This window comes from Myotis davidii, unplaced genomic scaffold (genome assembly GCF_000327345.1).
Source record: "Myotis davidii unplaced genomic scaffold, ASM32734v1 scaffold327, whole genome shotgun sequence".
Classification (NCBI taxonomy): domain Eukaryota; kingdom Metazoa; phylum Chordata; class Mammalia; order Chiroptera; family Vespertilionidae; genus Myotis; species Myotis davidii.
This window is the reverse complement of record NW_006298628.1, coordinates 2,589,615-2,605,013: the sequence shown is the minus strand read 5'-3', so window position 1 is coordinate 2,605,013 and position 15,399 is coordinate 2,589,615. Positions and strand designations below refer to the sequence as shown.

Sequence of the window (15,399 nt, the reverse complement as noted above, 5' to 3'; positions counted from 1 at the left end):
ATACATATATTTTTAAAATATATTTTTATTGATTTCAAAGAGGAAGGGAGGGGGAGAGAGAGAGAGAGAGAGAGAGAGAGATAAACATCAATGATGAAAAAGAATCACTGATTGGCTACCTCCTGCATACTCCACACTGGGGATTGAGCCCACAACCCGGGGCATGTGCCCTGACGGGGAATTGAACCGTGACCTCCTGGTTCCTAGGTCAACACTCAACCATTGAGCTACCGAGGCTGGGCTGTTACTGCACTTTTAAGTTTCAGGCAAGAGTGTCATGAAATAGTTGTCATGTTAGTGTAGACAGTAAGCTTATGTGGGTGTAGGAGGTGTCAGTTCTCAGTGGTTTTTAAAAGCTAATAAGTAAAATGAAAGGAAATGTATACAGGATAGTGACAGCACTTATCCCTTGGGGACAGAGTTTAAAATGGAAGAGTATTATTTTGGTAACGAAGAAGGTGATTTGAACTTTCAACAGAAGCCCCACCCCCTGGTTTACTCACTCCTCACCATCTATTCACCTCAATGGAACGTCACGGGTCTTGTGAGAAGGCAGAATTAGGAATGCTCAGTCTCCTGACTGAAACCTACAGTGGCCTCAGGGGCATAACTTCAGATGCCGCTCCTTGGAGGAGGGGCCCTTCTATGTTTAACCTTTCAGAGATAGATGTGCAGTGTTAAAGAAATAACTATGCTGACCCTTATTAAAATGGTACGAAAGACTTTATCCAGGACTATTGCCATAGGGACATTACAATAGGGAAGAGAGATTGTGCTCAACTCTAAATACAATAAGGACAAGTGGATGTAAGTTACGGAAAGGAGCCCTGGCCAGGTAGCTCAGTTGGTGAGAGTAACCTCCCCATAGTCCCAATACACCAACGAATGTGTAAGTAAGTGGAACAACAAATGGGTGTTTCTCTCCCTTTCTCTCTAAAATTAATCAATATGTTTTTAACTTAAAAAAGAAAGAAAGAGATGATGAAAAGGAGGAAACACCAAGGGTAGGAAGGATTCTTGCTAAACCAGTTTAGGATTCTTGCTGAAGGTAGGCCAGAAATCGCTCAGATATTAAAGATGGGGAATTCTCTCTAAGGTGACTTGGCAGGACTCTTGCTGAGTTCATTCTTAGCCTTCGGGAAGAGTACTACCTCGACAGAGTTAATGCTAAAGGATCATTTCTTTATAGAAAGGACATGATGCCTGGCCGGAGTGGCTCGGTTGGTTGAGCATCATCCTGAACACCAAAGGGTTGCCAGTTCCATCCCAGTCAGGGCACATACCTGGGTTTTGGTCTGATCTCCAGTCACGTACAGAAGGCAACGGATGGATGTTTCTCTCTCTGGCTCTCACTTCCTCTCTCTAAGCATGTCCGTGGATGAGGATTAAGGAGGGAACAAAAGGAAATGATGAAACACAAACTCTGGGGCACCTGGCAGGTTGTTGGGTCTCCTTTAGGGGTAGGTGGGAGGCATGATTAAATGTCAAAGAGGGTCTCACCTATAAGACTCTCAGTGAAGTGCTATGTGGAGGCAGGAGAAAAATGAAGATGACCTCTCAATGGCCCTCCAAAGAGATGGAGCTTTCTCATTCAAAACTGAAAGAAATAAAGTTTGACTTTTTTTTTTTAAGTTAAGTAAATGGCTTCTTTTAGAGCAGTGGTTCTCAACCTTCTGGCCCTTTCAATACAGTTCTTCATGTTGTGACCCAACCATAAAATTATTTTCGTTGCTACTTGATAACTGTCATGTTGCTACTGTTATGAATCGTCATGTAAATATCTGATATGCAGGATGGTCTTAGGGGACCCCTGTGAAAGGGTCGTTTGATCCCAAAGGGGGTCGCGATTCACAGGTTGAGAACCGCTGTTTTAGAGGAAGAAATAAGCTCGTTAGAATGAGACCCCTGAGGATGCCCTGGAGCCCAGTCATCTGAGCACTACAAGTCCCAGCAAGCAAAGAGTGGGGGCGGGGCTTGTGGCCCATGTGACTTGTGGGCGGGGTCGGGCGGGCTCAGCGCTCCCTGGGGGTTTTGGCTCCGCCCCTCTCCCCTACCAGATCCTGTTGCGTCGCCGCCGGCTGCTACCCCTGGTGAGTCCCTGGAGTGAAGGGGGGCAACTGGTGCCAGCTGGGCCCTCGCGTCCCCTACAAGCAGACTTGCAGCCCCGAGGAAGTCCCGTGAGTGGTAAAGGTGCTACCGGTTTCGGTTTCCACCTCCTTCCACCTTCCCAGGGAGACAGTGAGTGCGAGCGGCGTCACGGGGGCCCTGGAGCGCTCTCCGCGGCCTCGGGGGGCGGAGGGCAGTTTTCTCCCGAGCAGGGCAGGGCCTCGGTGCTGGCGGCCGGCTCGGAGGCTCCGTGGGCAGAAGGGGTCCCTCTGACGGGACTCCGGGTCCTGACGTCACAGCATCCCACCCCTCCCGCGGGCGGAAGTCTAGTGATTCCTGAATCCTAGCCCTTGGCATCTCCGTCGTTTGGGTGGAGGCGGAGCCCTGCGCAGTCACCTACTCATCCTACTTTCTCTTTGGGCCTCATTTTCCCCCGTCTCGGACGAGGCTTGGTCCCCGAAACCCCTTTCCTTCAGGGGAGGCCTCTGTAACCGGAGGAGGTGTTCCAGGCATCCGAGAAGGAGCGGGAGTGGAGTGACCCGCATCTTTACTGTCCATCTCCCATAGCCCCTCCCGCTGCCCCCTCCAGGCCACTTCAGCTTGGGGGCGAATTGTTTCCACTCACGTTGTAATTCAACCTTGCATGCGAACTTTTTTTTTTTTTAATCACTTGGATCCTTGCTCCTGATGCAAGCCAACCAGTGGCGGAGCGGAATAGAATAATACAGAGGCTGCACAGTCAGCCCTCACTTAGCCTTGTCCTAGCGTTCTGCAACTTTAAGCCAGACGTCGTACAGGCAAGCCAGTTTTACCAGAGGCCAATTGATATAAACGAGAGTTACGTTCCTACAGCGTCTTATCAACATGAGGACTCCATGGTGTTGAGCAAAACCACGTTATTCGAGGGCTGCCGCGTATTATAACTTATCTCCACTATTGCCAAACCCGTTGAAAGCCGCAGGTCTTCGTAGATAGTTGTAGAGCACATGGTTAAAGAGTATCCGGGCGACTTTTCAGAAGGCCTCTGCCTGAAACTCGACCCTTCAGCAGATATGACAGCTGTGGAGTGGAAAGGACCCTGAGAAAGGCGGTCAGTAAGAGTTCCGTAGCACTAACAGGTTGTATTATCTTTCAAGTCAGATAGTACAGATAGTACATTTGGGGCTCTTTAAAGAAATTTGGCAGTGCTTATTGAAATAATGCCATGCTTCCTTATTTTCCTAGACCCGTGGTCAGCAAACTGCAGCTCGCGAGCCACATGCAGCTCTTTGGCCCCTTGAGTGTGGCTCTTCCTAAGCCTTAGGAGTGCCCTAATTAAGTTAATAACAGTGTACCTACCTATATAGTTTACGTTTAAAAAATTTGGCTCTCAAAAGAAATTTCAATTGTTGTACTGTTGATATTTGGCTCTGTTGATTGATGAGTTTGCCGACCACTGATTAGGGTCATCATTATAGCTGCAAGGTTTCTTGGAAATCTTCTAGCCTGATCTGTGCATTTTGTTGATAAGGCCTCAAAGGAGGTAGTGTGACTTGGCCAGGATCTCAGAGCTCGTTAGTGGCAGAACTAAGGCAGGAACCCAGATGCCCCCGCTCCTAGCCTGGTCCCATTTCCACTACACTCCAAACACTATCACTTGTCACTTCAGGAGTTAGCATGGTCACCCATTTAAGGGGAAAAGTGTAAAATCTCAGTAGAGTAAAATGGAGATTTCGTAGACAGCTTTGAGCTTTTCACAGTTTCTTATGGTTGCCTGCATCTTCTGTCCAAGAACTATTTTTCTGTTCTTCCCTCATACTGCTGGCACTGGTGGTATGGGATGTGGGATGCGGGCCCCTGAGAAGGAGCTGGACAGCCAATCCAGTCAGTTGTTAATGAGTACCATTTAAAGCCTTTCTAAGGCACCCTGAAAGACTCTAGGTGAGGAACTATAATGAACTTGGAAAGTTTGAATTACAGGAAGTGGCTTAATAATTTGAGGACCAGTGACTGTGTCTTTGTTTTTGCTCACTGTCTCATGCCATCTACAAATCCAGTGTGTTCTCGAAGGGTATTTCTGTGAAAGCATCTCTTCCTGGGCCACGAGTGGGACTCCAGTTAGTTCATCCATTTTCTAGTTGCTAATCATTTGGAAAGTTAAGTAAGCCGAAGGATGAAGAAATTAAATGTGGGTTTGCTTTCCCCGGGGAATTTTATCACTGGGAGGGAGGAAAGGCTATTAGGGTCTCTGACCTTAAACATCAGTTGGTATCTTCCTTCCAGGAAAAGTCAGATGAGGTATCGTCACTGGCCCAGCTTAGATTGGCAGGGTCATGCTCTCGGCTCGCCCGTGGCCTTTTCCACCCTCGCCTTTGGTAAGAGGCAGACAAGGGAAGCCACTGCTGTATTCTGCCCTCCTGCCTCCTCAGCCCCTTGCACAGTCGTGGCAAAGGATAGTTTTTATTTTAAGAATGACTGCGTTCCAGAAACCCAGAGTGCCCTTGGGTGGCTGCTGGGTCCTTCTGGGAAGGTGGGATCACTGAAATGGGTAACTTTATGGAATCTTACATTTTTGATAACAAGGAACCAAGACTGTTGACTTTTCCAGATAGATGATTAGATTTTCAGATGAAAGATAAGAAAGTATCCATTGGCTATGCACTCAAGCTTTTTTTAAAAAAATATATATTTTTATTGATTTCAGAGAGGAAGGGAGGGGGAGGGGGAGAGAGAGAGAAACATCAATGATGAGAGAGAATTATTGATCGGCTGCCTCCTGCATGCCCCCTACCGTGGATCGAGCCCGAAACACGGGCATCTGCCCTGACCGGGAATTGAACCGTGACCTCCTGGTTCATAGGCCAACCCTCAACCACTGAGCCACAGCTGCTGGGCTGCTCTCAGTTTTTGACATGAGCTCTTCCATGTCGTTTTGAACATATATGCTGACCTTTCATCAGTGACCTTCTGTTCATGAGCTACTGTATAGATTGTTTTTCTAGTAAGGAAAGAGGGGCTGTACCCAGCCCCCATACCATTAGCTGGTCTTGTCTTTCGCAGTAGCATCCATTTGCAAAGCAGCTTGCGAGAATTTGAATGTGTGGAAGGTGGGTAATGGAGTGTAAATTTTATGGGTCCTTCAGGAAATCAGATCTGTGCCTTCTGTGTTTTTGGCACCATGCCACTTGAACCAGCTCTACCAGCTGAACCAGCCATACCAAGGATTGATGAAGCACTTGGAGATTATCATCTCCGTCCCCTATTTTAGACAAGAGAAAGCTGGGAAACAGCGCTCCTCCAAGGGTATCCAACAAAGTAAGAGCAGGACTTAAAGAAAAAGTTAGTCCCACCACCATTCACCACCTTTCATTATTTGATGAATTACAAGCATATATCTTTTTTTAAAATTGTTTAAAGTATTACAAATAGTAGTACATATGTCTCAGTGTCTTGTGTCCATTGGTTATGCTTATATTACATGCATATATCTTATTCATTTATTTATACAATGAATACTCAATTAGCAATCACTACAAGCTAGGCTTTATGTTGTGAAGAAAAAGAACAGGAGTATGGTACTTGGGTACATTGAGGTCCTGAAGTCCCTCTTACCTGACTGTTCAGATCCATACTCAAAAGACAGATTAAGTCATTTTACATGACAGGGGGTATGCTGGCCCCAGTCTGACTGGAGACCACTAGGGAAGAGGTGGGTCTGAAGGCTGAGAAACCTTCCCGCCCTCCCTCATCTAAGAGCTCATGGGGGCAACTAGCTTATCGCGAGGAACAAGCCCTGACCTAGACTGCAACATGATCTCTCTCTTCCTTAGAAAAACTGATCTGAGGTTTGAGGTTTGAGGATGTGGTTAAACTGTGTCACAAACCAGAAAGCCAATACTTTTTTTCTTTTTTTTTAATTAAACTCAATCCCAAGAATAGATAGTTCAGTGGCTTTTCTGTGAAAAAACTGGCCTGGTTGCTTAGAGTTCAAAATAAAACCAGGAAAAGTAAAGTGGGGCCGGGCTAGAAGAACGACTGTCTTTTTTTTATTATTGTACTTATTTTAAATTGAGTGTATGCATGTGTACAATCTTCCAACATGTTCCAACAGCTGAACTTGTAAGGTATCGTATAATGTTTGCAATGCACAGCTCTTTCTTCATCGGCTGTGTAGAGATGCAATACTGTTTTCATTTCCTGATAAAATTCTGGGTTGCAAATCATGGATTCACTACATGTTAGTCCAGGGAGGCATTTAGAAGTCAGGACATGTAGCTTTTAAGGGATAGGAAATATCAAGTCTCAGCAATTCAAAAGACTGTGTGTGTTTCTTTTATGTCCTGCTTTTACCTCCCTAATTGTTTCCCATCCTTGATCACATGTTATCTGTACTGTGACCTAGAAAGTTTATTTAATAAACTTTATTATCTCCATTTTATAGATAGGGATCCAAACTCGCTTGCTGTCCTCCAAACATGGGCTGCATTTTTCTGTTTCCTTGCTTTTTTGCATGCTGTTTCATGCCTGGTATTTCCTCACCTCAAAGCCATTTATCAAAATCCTAATCTTCTTGAGGGCTTTACCTAGGATTCTACTCACTCCCTGAAACTTCCCTTCATTTTCCTAACCAGTCGCATCGCTTCTCCTTTTGAATTTAAGAGATTTTGCAGTTAAATTATCCATTGGCTGTCACTTGTTTACTCATCTAACTTCCATATTGGGTTGGGGCTCATTGTGAGGGCAAACACTGTGTCAGAAGGGGGAAAAAAACACCCACAACAGTAGTAATTCACTAACATCTGCTAAACCCTTTTTTTATACAAACTCTATGCTAAGTACTTTATTCTGTCATTCAACATGTCTACTTTGTGTGAAGTGCCTACTCTATGGCAAGTACTGACTTAGGGACTGGACACTACATTATTTCAGTTCATGCTACGAAAAACCGAATGAGAAAGATGTGACTAGCCCCATTTTACAGATTAAGGAAACAGGCATAGAGCCCAGTGATTAAGTAAATCGCCCAAGGTCACGCATATCATTGGTGGTGAAGCTGGAATTTGAACTCCACCATTCTGAGCGCAGAACCCATGCTTGTCACCATCACGTGTCAAACAGTCTCCTTCTCTCATCCCTATCTTCCTCCCTGCACCCATTCCCAGCTCCTAGAGGAGTGCCTTCATATATGGAAGGGCCTGGTGATTATAGGATAGTAAATGGAATTGAATGGAGAAGTTGGAATCTAGAGAAATTGGTATTCCGAAAGTCACAGAGCTTATTGAGATGAAAAATCTAGAATCTGTATCTTCCAATCCCCAGCTCAAGCTACTTTCCTCTGGGCCGCCTCACTTATTTAAGGCATTTAGAAGAAGGTGAACAAACTAGCTCTGAGCAGAGAACAAGGGCATGTGAGCATGGTGGTACCTGTGGTGAAGAGGTCAAAGGTACTATCAGAAAATTCTTACAGCAGCGGTTCTCAACCTGTGGGTCGCGACCCCTTTGGGGGTCAAACGACCCTTTCACAGGGGTCGCCTAAGACCATCGAAAAACACATATATAATTATATATTGTTTTTGTGATTAATCACGACGCTTTAATTATGTTCAATTTGTAACAATGAAATAGGGGGTCACCACAACATGAGGAGCTGTGTTAAAGGGTTGCGGCATTAGGAAGGTTGAGAACCACTGTCTTACAGGAAGGGAAGTTATGAATGCACAGTGGCTCAAAGTGAAACCAAAAGCAGGTTGTATGGTTTCAGTACTAGTCTGGCTGCTTTTTGCTTTTCCGACTTGTCTCTAACAGAATGTTCCCTGGACGAGAGCCCAGAAATCGCCACCATTTCAGACAACTCCCTCTGAGCCGTATTCTATCCCATCTCTCATAACAGGACCCGCCATGGAGGAGACAGGAGGAGACCCGCCCACGTCAGCTGTCCTGCTGGACCACTGTCACTTCTCTCAGGTCATCTTTAACAACGTGGAGAAGTTCTATGTGCCTGGAGGGGACGTCACATGCTATTACACCCTCACCGAGCATCTCACTCCCCGCCGAAAGGATTGGATTGGAATCTTTAGAGTAAGTAGTTACTTTAGTACCAAGTGACTGGGAACTAGGGGTGAATCTTCTTTACTGTGTGATGCAAGCAGTTTGCATGTTATCTGGCCAATGTTAAAGACCTGAACTAAGCCCCCCAGCAGTTCCCCCTTACCACACCAACATCTGCCTCGGGACCCAAGCAAAAGTAAGGTTATATTGTGCTTCAAAGACCAAACGTACATTTTTTAAAATTATCCTGTTTCGGAATGTTCATCTGTGACTTGACAGGGATGATTGTTCCCTTACATCATTTCTGTGACTTTAAGCTTTCTTTTCTTACTTAGTAGAGTGTCTAATTTGTCTTAATATGAGCATGCAGATCTGGAAAGGATGCTGAGAAGTTGCCTGGTTTGGCATCCTGCATCTAAGTTTGTTCCTGCGTAAGTGTGTCTTTCTTCTTTGTGAAGATTTCCCAGGGCAGAAGGTGTATGAGCTCCTTCAGTGGCCTCCTCTAATGCCTGATCACCCTGTCGGTTCAAGTACAGAAATGGGACTTCTTTATTAGAGCTAACTTGCTCTCTATCTCGGCTTCTCCCCTCATCTGTGTCTTTATCTGTCACACACACACACACACACATCATAATGACAAACCTTCCTATTTCCAGAGACGGGAACGGGAAGTAAAGGTCACATTTAAGTAATTTACACTGCTGAGTTCCAACGTCTGTGCCCTTTGTTTTGACACCTCAGTATGTCATGTGCTTGTTTGCCGGTGTCGTTCATCCTGAACTCAGACATCATTCTTGACCACACTGTGAAGGAGCTGGTGCTTATTCACATCCCCACTAACTAACTTTTCCTTAATTGTTTGAAATTCCAAGCTCTTTGCTGGAGCCAGGGCAGCTGGTGTTTCGAGGCAGCGACAGACAGCTAGAGGGACACGTGACAGCTCCGCAGACTGCAGGAGGCTGAAACATTAGACTAAAAGATGTCCTAACACAGAAACCTGACACACCAGAGTGTTTCCTATTTTGTAAAGAAGATGATAGTTGTTTTATCCTTCCCACAGGTGAGGTCGAACTTACTACAATGAAGCTATACCTTCATTGTCCAGTCCAGTAGTCTCTAGCCACATGTGGCTATTGAGCATTTAAAATGTGGCTAATGTGGCCCTAGCTGGTTTGGCTCAGTGGATAGAGTGTCGGCCTGCAGACTGAAGGGTCCCGGGTTCAATTCCAGTCAAGGGCACATATTCGGGTTGCGGGCTCAATCCCCAGTAGGGGGCATGCAGGAGGCAGCCGATCAATGATTCTTCCTCCCTTTTCCTTCCTCTCTGAAATCAATAAAAGTTTTTAAAAAGAGAGACAAAAGAAACAGCAAAATAAATAAATAAATAAAATGTGGCTAGTGTGGCCAAGTAACTGGATATTAAACGTTATTTAACTAACTCAAAATTAAATAGCCTTGTGTGGCTACTGGCTATCATATTGGACAGTGCAGGTATCCTATATAATAAAAGGGTAATATGCAAGTCGACCAAATGGCGACCAGTCACTGTGACGCACACTGACCACCAGGGGGCAAACACTCAACGTAGGAGCTGCCCCCTGATGGTCAGTGCACTCCCACAGGGGGAGCACCACTCAGCCACAAGCTGGGCTCATGGCTGGCGATGGCAGTAGTGGTGGCGGGATCCTCCGCAGCAGCGCTAAGGATGTCCGGCTGTGGCTCAGGGAGCAGGCCTAAGCCATCAGTCGGACATCCCCCAAGGGCTCCCGGACTGCTAAAGGGCACAGGCTGGGCTGAGGGGACCGCCCCCCAAGTTGTGCACCAGGCCTCTAGTAGATAATAAAAAAGAGGAGGGTTCAAAAAGTACTTATTAGAGTTCATAGTGTAATCTGTAACTTTTTTGTTATGTTTCTGTCCAGTTTACACTGGTTGTATTCCCCAAGCACTTAGCAACTCCCAGTGAAGACTTGCCCATAAACCAAATGAAAGTCAAGGTTTTTAAAAAGACATGTTTAAACACTTTTTTTGTCCATTTCTAAGTCATTAACTAGCTTACCTTTCATGCTTGTATTTAGTGTGCATTTTCTCAGTGACTTACATTAGTAATGACCCTGGTCATCTAACTGGGCTGGTGTTAGACTTTTGTCTCACTTTTAAAGCTCTCCCAGTGTTCTTTCAGTGTGTTTTTTAAAATATATTTTTACGGATTTCAGAGAGAAAGGGACAGGGAGAGAGAGAGAGAAACGTCAGTAATGAGAAAGAATCATTGATCGGCTGTCTCCTGCACACCCCACACTGGGGATCGAGCCTGCAACCCGGGCATGTGCCCGGACTGGGACTCGAACGTGACCTCCTGGTTCAAGGTCGACTCAACCACTGAGCCACACCAGCCAGGCTTTTCACTATGTTCTTAATCATATCCCTCAAGTCCACATCACCAAGTGCTTCCTGGCACCAAGTAGGCATTCATGAAATGTTTTTGAATGTGCAGTATGCTACATCTTCTCAACACAGCAAAAGCTACCACCAGTGATTGAGCTTACAGTGAGTGGGAGTCAGCTTCCCTACCTTCAGTGTCTAGTCCTGAGCTCCATACTCTCCTTTAACTGAGCATGTAAATGCCTCCAAGGTTTCAGAGGGGAAATACCACGCCACGAGAAGCAGGCTGGGACCAGGACTACCCAGGTGGAGGAGCCAGGGACAGAAATCGCAGGTAGCTAAAAGCTGTTTTCTTGTTCCAAGGCGGCAGTAATTCTTAGGCTTTTCCTGATGATATTTTGGTCACAGTACATTAAGAAACTACAGGAAGTGAATGAAGACTCCATAAAATTCCTGCTTCCTGCTCTGCTGCATACTGCAGTGGCTGTAAGATGCTTGCAGCGACGGGGTATGCATTAATGAGACACTAAAACATGCCTAGTATGTTCTGATGAGCTTTCAGTGTGGCCTTTTCAACCCTGCTCTGATTCCTTAATATAGAAAAATGGAATTTATTCTCTGTTCTTTTTCTTCCCACTGGGCTCAGGCAGGGTCAAAATATGGCAATAAATGTAATTTTGCTTCTCATTTGCCGAGTGTTCTCCCCTTGGAGACACAATGGCTCCCTTTCTATTCCCTGGTGTCCTCTTATCTTCGAGATACAATTTGAGCCATCTTGTACTCCTCTTCACATTTAGTGAGAATATTTTCCACGTAGCCAGCTATCTGCTCTGAGGCATATTTTACAGAATCCTTCTATCTTATGACTTACTGCATTCAATACCTAAAAGAGGCCTTTATAATATCAGATTGTTATTCTTTTCAGCATCAAAAAGGCTTCATTAAACATGCCTTAAGAAAAACACCAGCCCTAACTGGTTTAGCTCAGTGGATAGAGCATCGACCTGCGGACTCAAGGGTCCCAGGTTCGATTCCGGTCAAGGGCATGTACCTTGGTTGCAGGCACATCCCCAGTGGGGAGTGTGCAGGAGGCAGCTGATCGATGTTTCTCTCTTATTGATGTTTCTAACTCTCTATTCCTCTCCCTTCCTCTCTGTAAAAAATCAATAAAATATATATTTGTAAGAAAGAAAGAAAGAAAGAAAGAAAGAAACAAAGAAAGAAAGAAAGAAATCAAAGAAATGTAAACTCTATAGCCTGGACTCGGCTATGTGGTGCCTTGTAATCTAAGAAACCTCCTCCTCCATCCCCAACATGCAAATTATTCAAAAAATATATATATTTTAAAATACAGTAGTATAACCATGTTGGTATAAGTGATAAGACTGATCTGGACACAGGAAAGGACAAACTAAGGGAGAGGGCAGATCAAAAGTGCTTTCTGATGAAGTTCCAAGAACCTTTGTAAGACAATAGCAAGATCCAGGCTCACAATCGCAGAACTTCTTCCCATCACTCCCAGTTCTGTGTCTGCATTGGAGATACAGTTTTTGGAACTCTTGTCCTGGGTGTTGAGTTATCAGTTTTTGTTTCCTTCTAAGACAGGTATTTTGGACTCTGTGTGTGCCAATTTTTAGTTGTATCAGACATTTTACCATACATGGTTGTCATAGGTCAAAAAACAAGATTTGACTCATGGTAAGTGGATTTTGTCCACTCATTCTGTTGTCTTTTCAACATAAATAAAAGGTAAGCACACTTTGAGAAGACATAGCCCAAATAAGGATTTCCCCCTGAGCACTTTCAGATGCTGAATGGAGCCTCTTGTCATTGCAGGTGGGATGGAAGACCACCCGTGAGTATTACACCTTCATGTGGGTTACTTTGCCCGTTGACCCAAACAACATATCGACCAAACAGCAGGAAGTCCAATTCAAAGGTGAGAAAAATAGGGGGTAAAAGGTGTTGAAAACTGTAGCCAAGACTAATGTATTTCATTGATCTTGGCTTTCTGGAGCAGATAAAAGACTTCCCGATTTTTAGTTTTCTGAATAGACCTGACTTTGGATTACAAATAATATTATGTTCTCAGCTTATTACCTGCCCAAGGATGATGAGTATTACCAGTTCTGCTATGTGGATCAGGATGGTTTGGTCCGGGGAGCAAGCATCCCTTTCCAGTTCCGCTCAGAAAACGAGGAGGACATCCTGGTTGTTACCACTCAGGTCTATAAATAACTCACCTCTATCCCTTCCCACCAATAAGAGTAGTAATTCTAGGATAGGGAGGGATTTGAGTCAAAAAGCCTTTAATGACTGTCTAACAGATACTATTGAGGAGAATTTGTACAATACTCACTCAGACCCACTTCAGAATGACTTAGGAACGTTAGCAAGAATCATAACAAGGGATTTCTCCTTTCTCTAAAACTAGTGTAGCTCAGTTGGCATTCAGTTATTTCCTTAATTTTTCCCACCGCACACCTTATCACCACAGTAAATTGATAAGCTCCTTTGAGGAGAGATGCACTAACTCTTCTTCTTGGATCTCTCAGTTCTACACAGAGCCTGTCATGTATGAGTATTAGATTCACTTACTTAACAGGACACCTCCTGTCCATCTAGTACAATGGTAGCACTAGGGATGCAATGTAGAATCAAACACTGTCGGCAGCCTCAAAGAGCTAAGTCCATAAGAGAGACAAGCAATACTAAGTGTTTGCGAGAAGAATCTACATTCTGTCATTCCCCCTTTTCACTTTATATGGCCTTAATTTTGTTTCTCTTTCTTCTTGGTAATGGCAGGCTTAGTACTGCAGTTTATACAGACACACATCTATTACTGTCTTCCTTGCATATTGAAGGGGCTGCTCCCATTTGGGGTACAGAGATGTCACTATAGTGAGCGGGCGTCATTCATACTTTCTCTGTCCCAGGCTATGGGAATTTTCTGCTACAAGGATTTGAATATCCATTGAGCTACAAAGGGTCAAATAGTTTATAGAATGCTCTTTCACAGGGTGAGGTGGAAGAGATTGAGCAAAACAACAATGAGCTTCGCAAAGAAAACCAGGAGCTGAGGGACAGCTGTGTCAGCCTCCAGAAGCAGAACTCAGACCTGCAGGCTGAGCTCCAAAAAAAGCAGGTACGGCTGTTGGCTAACGGTGACTTTGGAGTATGGAACTGGATGGTGCCTCTTAGCCAGGCCAGCACCATTTTCTGTTTTGCTTGTGATCTCACTCCCTTACACTAATATCTTTGAATAGGCATAGTGTTAAACATTTTATGTGGATCATTTTATTTAAACTTCATGGCAAACTTTTGGAATATGTACTATTATTATCCCAACTTTATAGATGAGTTACCTAAGGCTTAGGGGAATTAAGTAATCTCTTATACAGCTAATAAGTGATGGAGCCAGGATTCAAACCCATGCAGTCTGACTACTACTTTTCAGTGCCTGTTTATAATCTATAATAATAAAAGTGTAATATGCAAATTGACCGAATGGCCAAACAGCGGAATTACCGTCTGCACGACCTTCCAGACGACCTTCCAGACGAAGCCAGGGCTGCGAGGGCTAAGGCAGCTACGAGGGCCAAGGCAGCTGGGGCTGCGAGGGCCTACCCTTGCACAAATCAGCGGATGGTGAATGAGAGTTGATAATGCTAGAAGCTGAGGTAGAAGTTTTCTCTAAAGACTGTAAACTAGCCTGGTCAGTGTGGCTCAATGGTCGAGTGTTGATCTATGAACCAGAAGGTCACAATTTGATTCCCAGTCAGGGCACATACCCAAGATGTGCGCTCGATCCCCAGAAGAGGGCCTGCTGATTTATGATTCTCATCATTGATGTTTCTATCTCCCTCTCCCTTCCTCTCTAAAATCAATAAAAAATATATTTAAAAAATAAAAATAAAAAAGATATATCCATTAAAGGTGACATAGGTATAACTCACAACTCGGCTGTCAAGAACAGCACCTGGCCAGGAGCCTTACAGCCTGTCGACCAGATTCTAGCCAAGGAATCAGAGGGTCTGGGTTCTTGGATTTGCTCTCCTACATACTTGCTCCTGGTTATTGTAAAGATAGCAAAAGCCAATATTTATTCACGAGTACCTGCTCTGTGCCTGGCACTATAATTAAGCACATCACTTCACTTAATTCTTAAAACAGCCTCACAGCTCTGAGAGGTAAGTGACTTGCTCAGTTTCAATGTCATATTTTGTGGCTTTGGAACGAGCTGGGATTTACCCTCAGATTTTTTTTGTTTTTGGAGACAGGATCATACAATGGTTAGGAACCTTGTCCTTGGAGTCAACAGGCTGGTTTTCCCATTTATTGTTTGATGAAGCAGAAGAAATTCCTTAACATCTCTGATGAGCCTCAGTTTCCCTCCCACAGAGATACTAGTACCCATGCCCATAACAGCATTTTTTGCAATGGCCAAAGGGTAAAAGCAGCCCAGGCATCCAGTGACAGCTAGATGGCTAGAGGAGACATGTCGTGGCATGTACATACAACGGAATGTTGTCCAGCTTTAAAAGGAAAGAAAACTCATACATACTGCAACGTGGATGAATCTTGAGGACATTATGCTGGGAAAAGCGGGTCATACACAGAGAGATGGATACCATATGATTCCACTTATATGAGGTACCTAGAGTAGTCGGCGTCATAGAGACAGAAAGTAGAATGGTGGTTGCCAGGAGCTGGGGGAGGGGAAATGGGGATTTCTTGTTGAATGGGTTCAGAGCTTCAGTCCTGCAAGATGAAGAGTCCTGTGGGTGGATGGCGTGATGGTTGCACAACAATGTGGATGTTCCTAATGTCACTGGACCGTGGCTCAGAATGGTTAAGATAGTAAATTTTATGCTATGTATATTTTAC

General features: G+C 44.6%; 1 protein-coding gene across 3 annotated transcripts in view; it reads left to right on the top strand.

The window, feature by feature from the left end:
* The first annotated feature begins 2,002 nt into the window (after nt 1–2,002).
* The window catches only part of CALCOCO2 (calcium binding and coiled-coil domain 2), a 23,544-nt gene continuing 10,147 nt past the window's right edge, over nt 2,003–15,399 (top strand). The window contains exons 1-6 of one of the 3 annotated variants that reach the window (XM_015570865.1): nt 2,046–2,090; nt 5,280–5,400; nt 7,976–8,163; nt 12,349–12,451; nt 12,605–12,738; nt 13,532–13,657. In XM_015570865.1, coding sequence (XP_015426351.1) covers nt 5,313–5,400; nt 7,976–8,163; nt 12,349–12,451; nt 12,605–12,738; nt 13,532–13,657 — 639 coding nt within the window. In that variant the 5' untranslated portion in view covers nt 2,046–2,090; nt 5,280–5,312. Of the gene's footprint in view, nt 2,239–5,279; nt 5,401–7,975; nt 8,164–12,348; nt 12,452–12,604; nt 12,739–13,531; nt 13,658–15,399 lie in introns of all 3 variants that reach the window. The other 2 variants (XM_006774253.2, XM_015570866.1) reach the window with 2 other exon arrangements.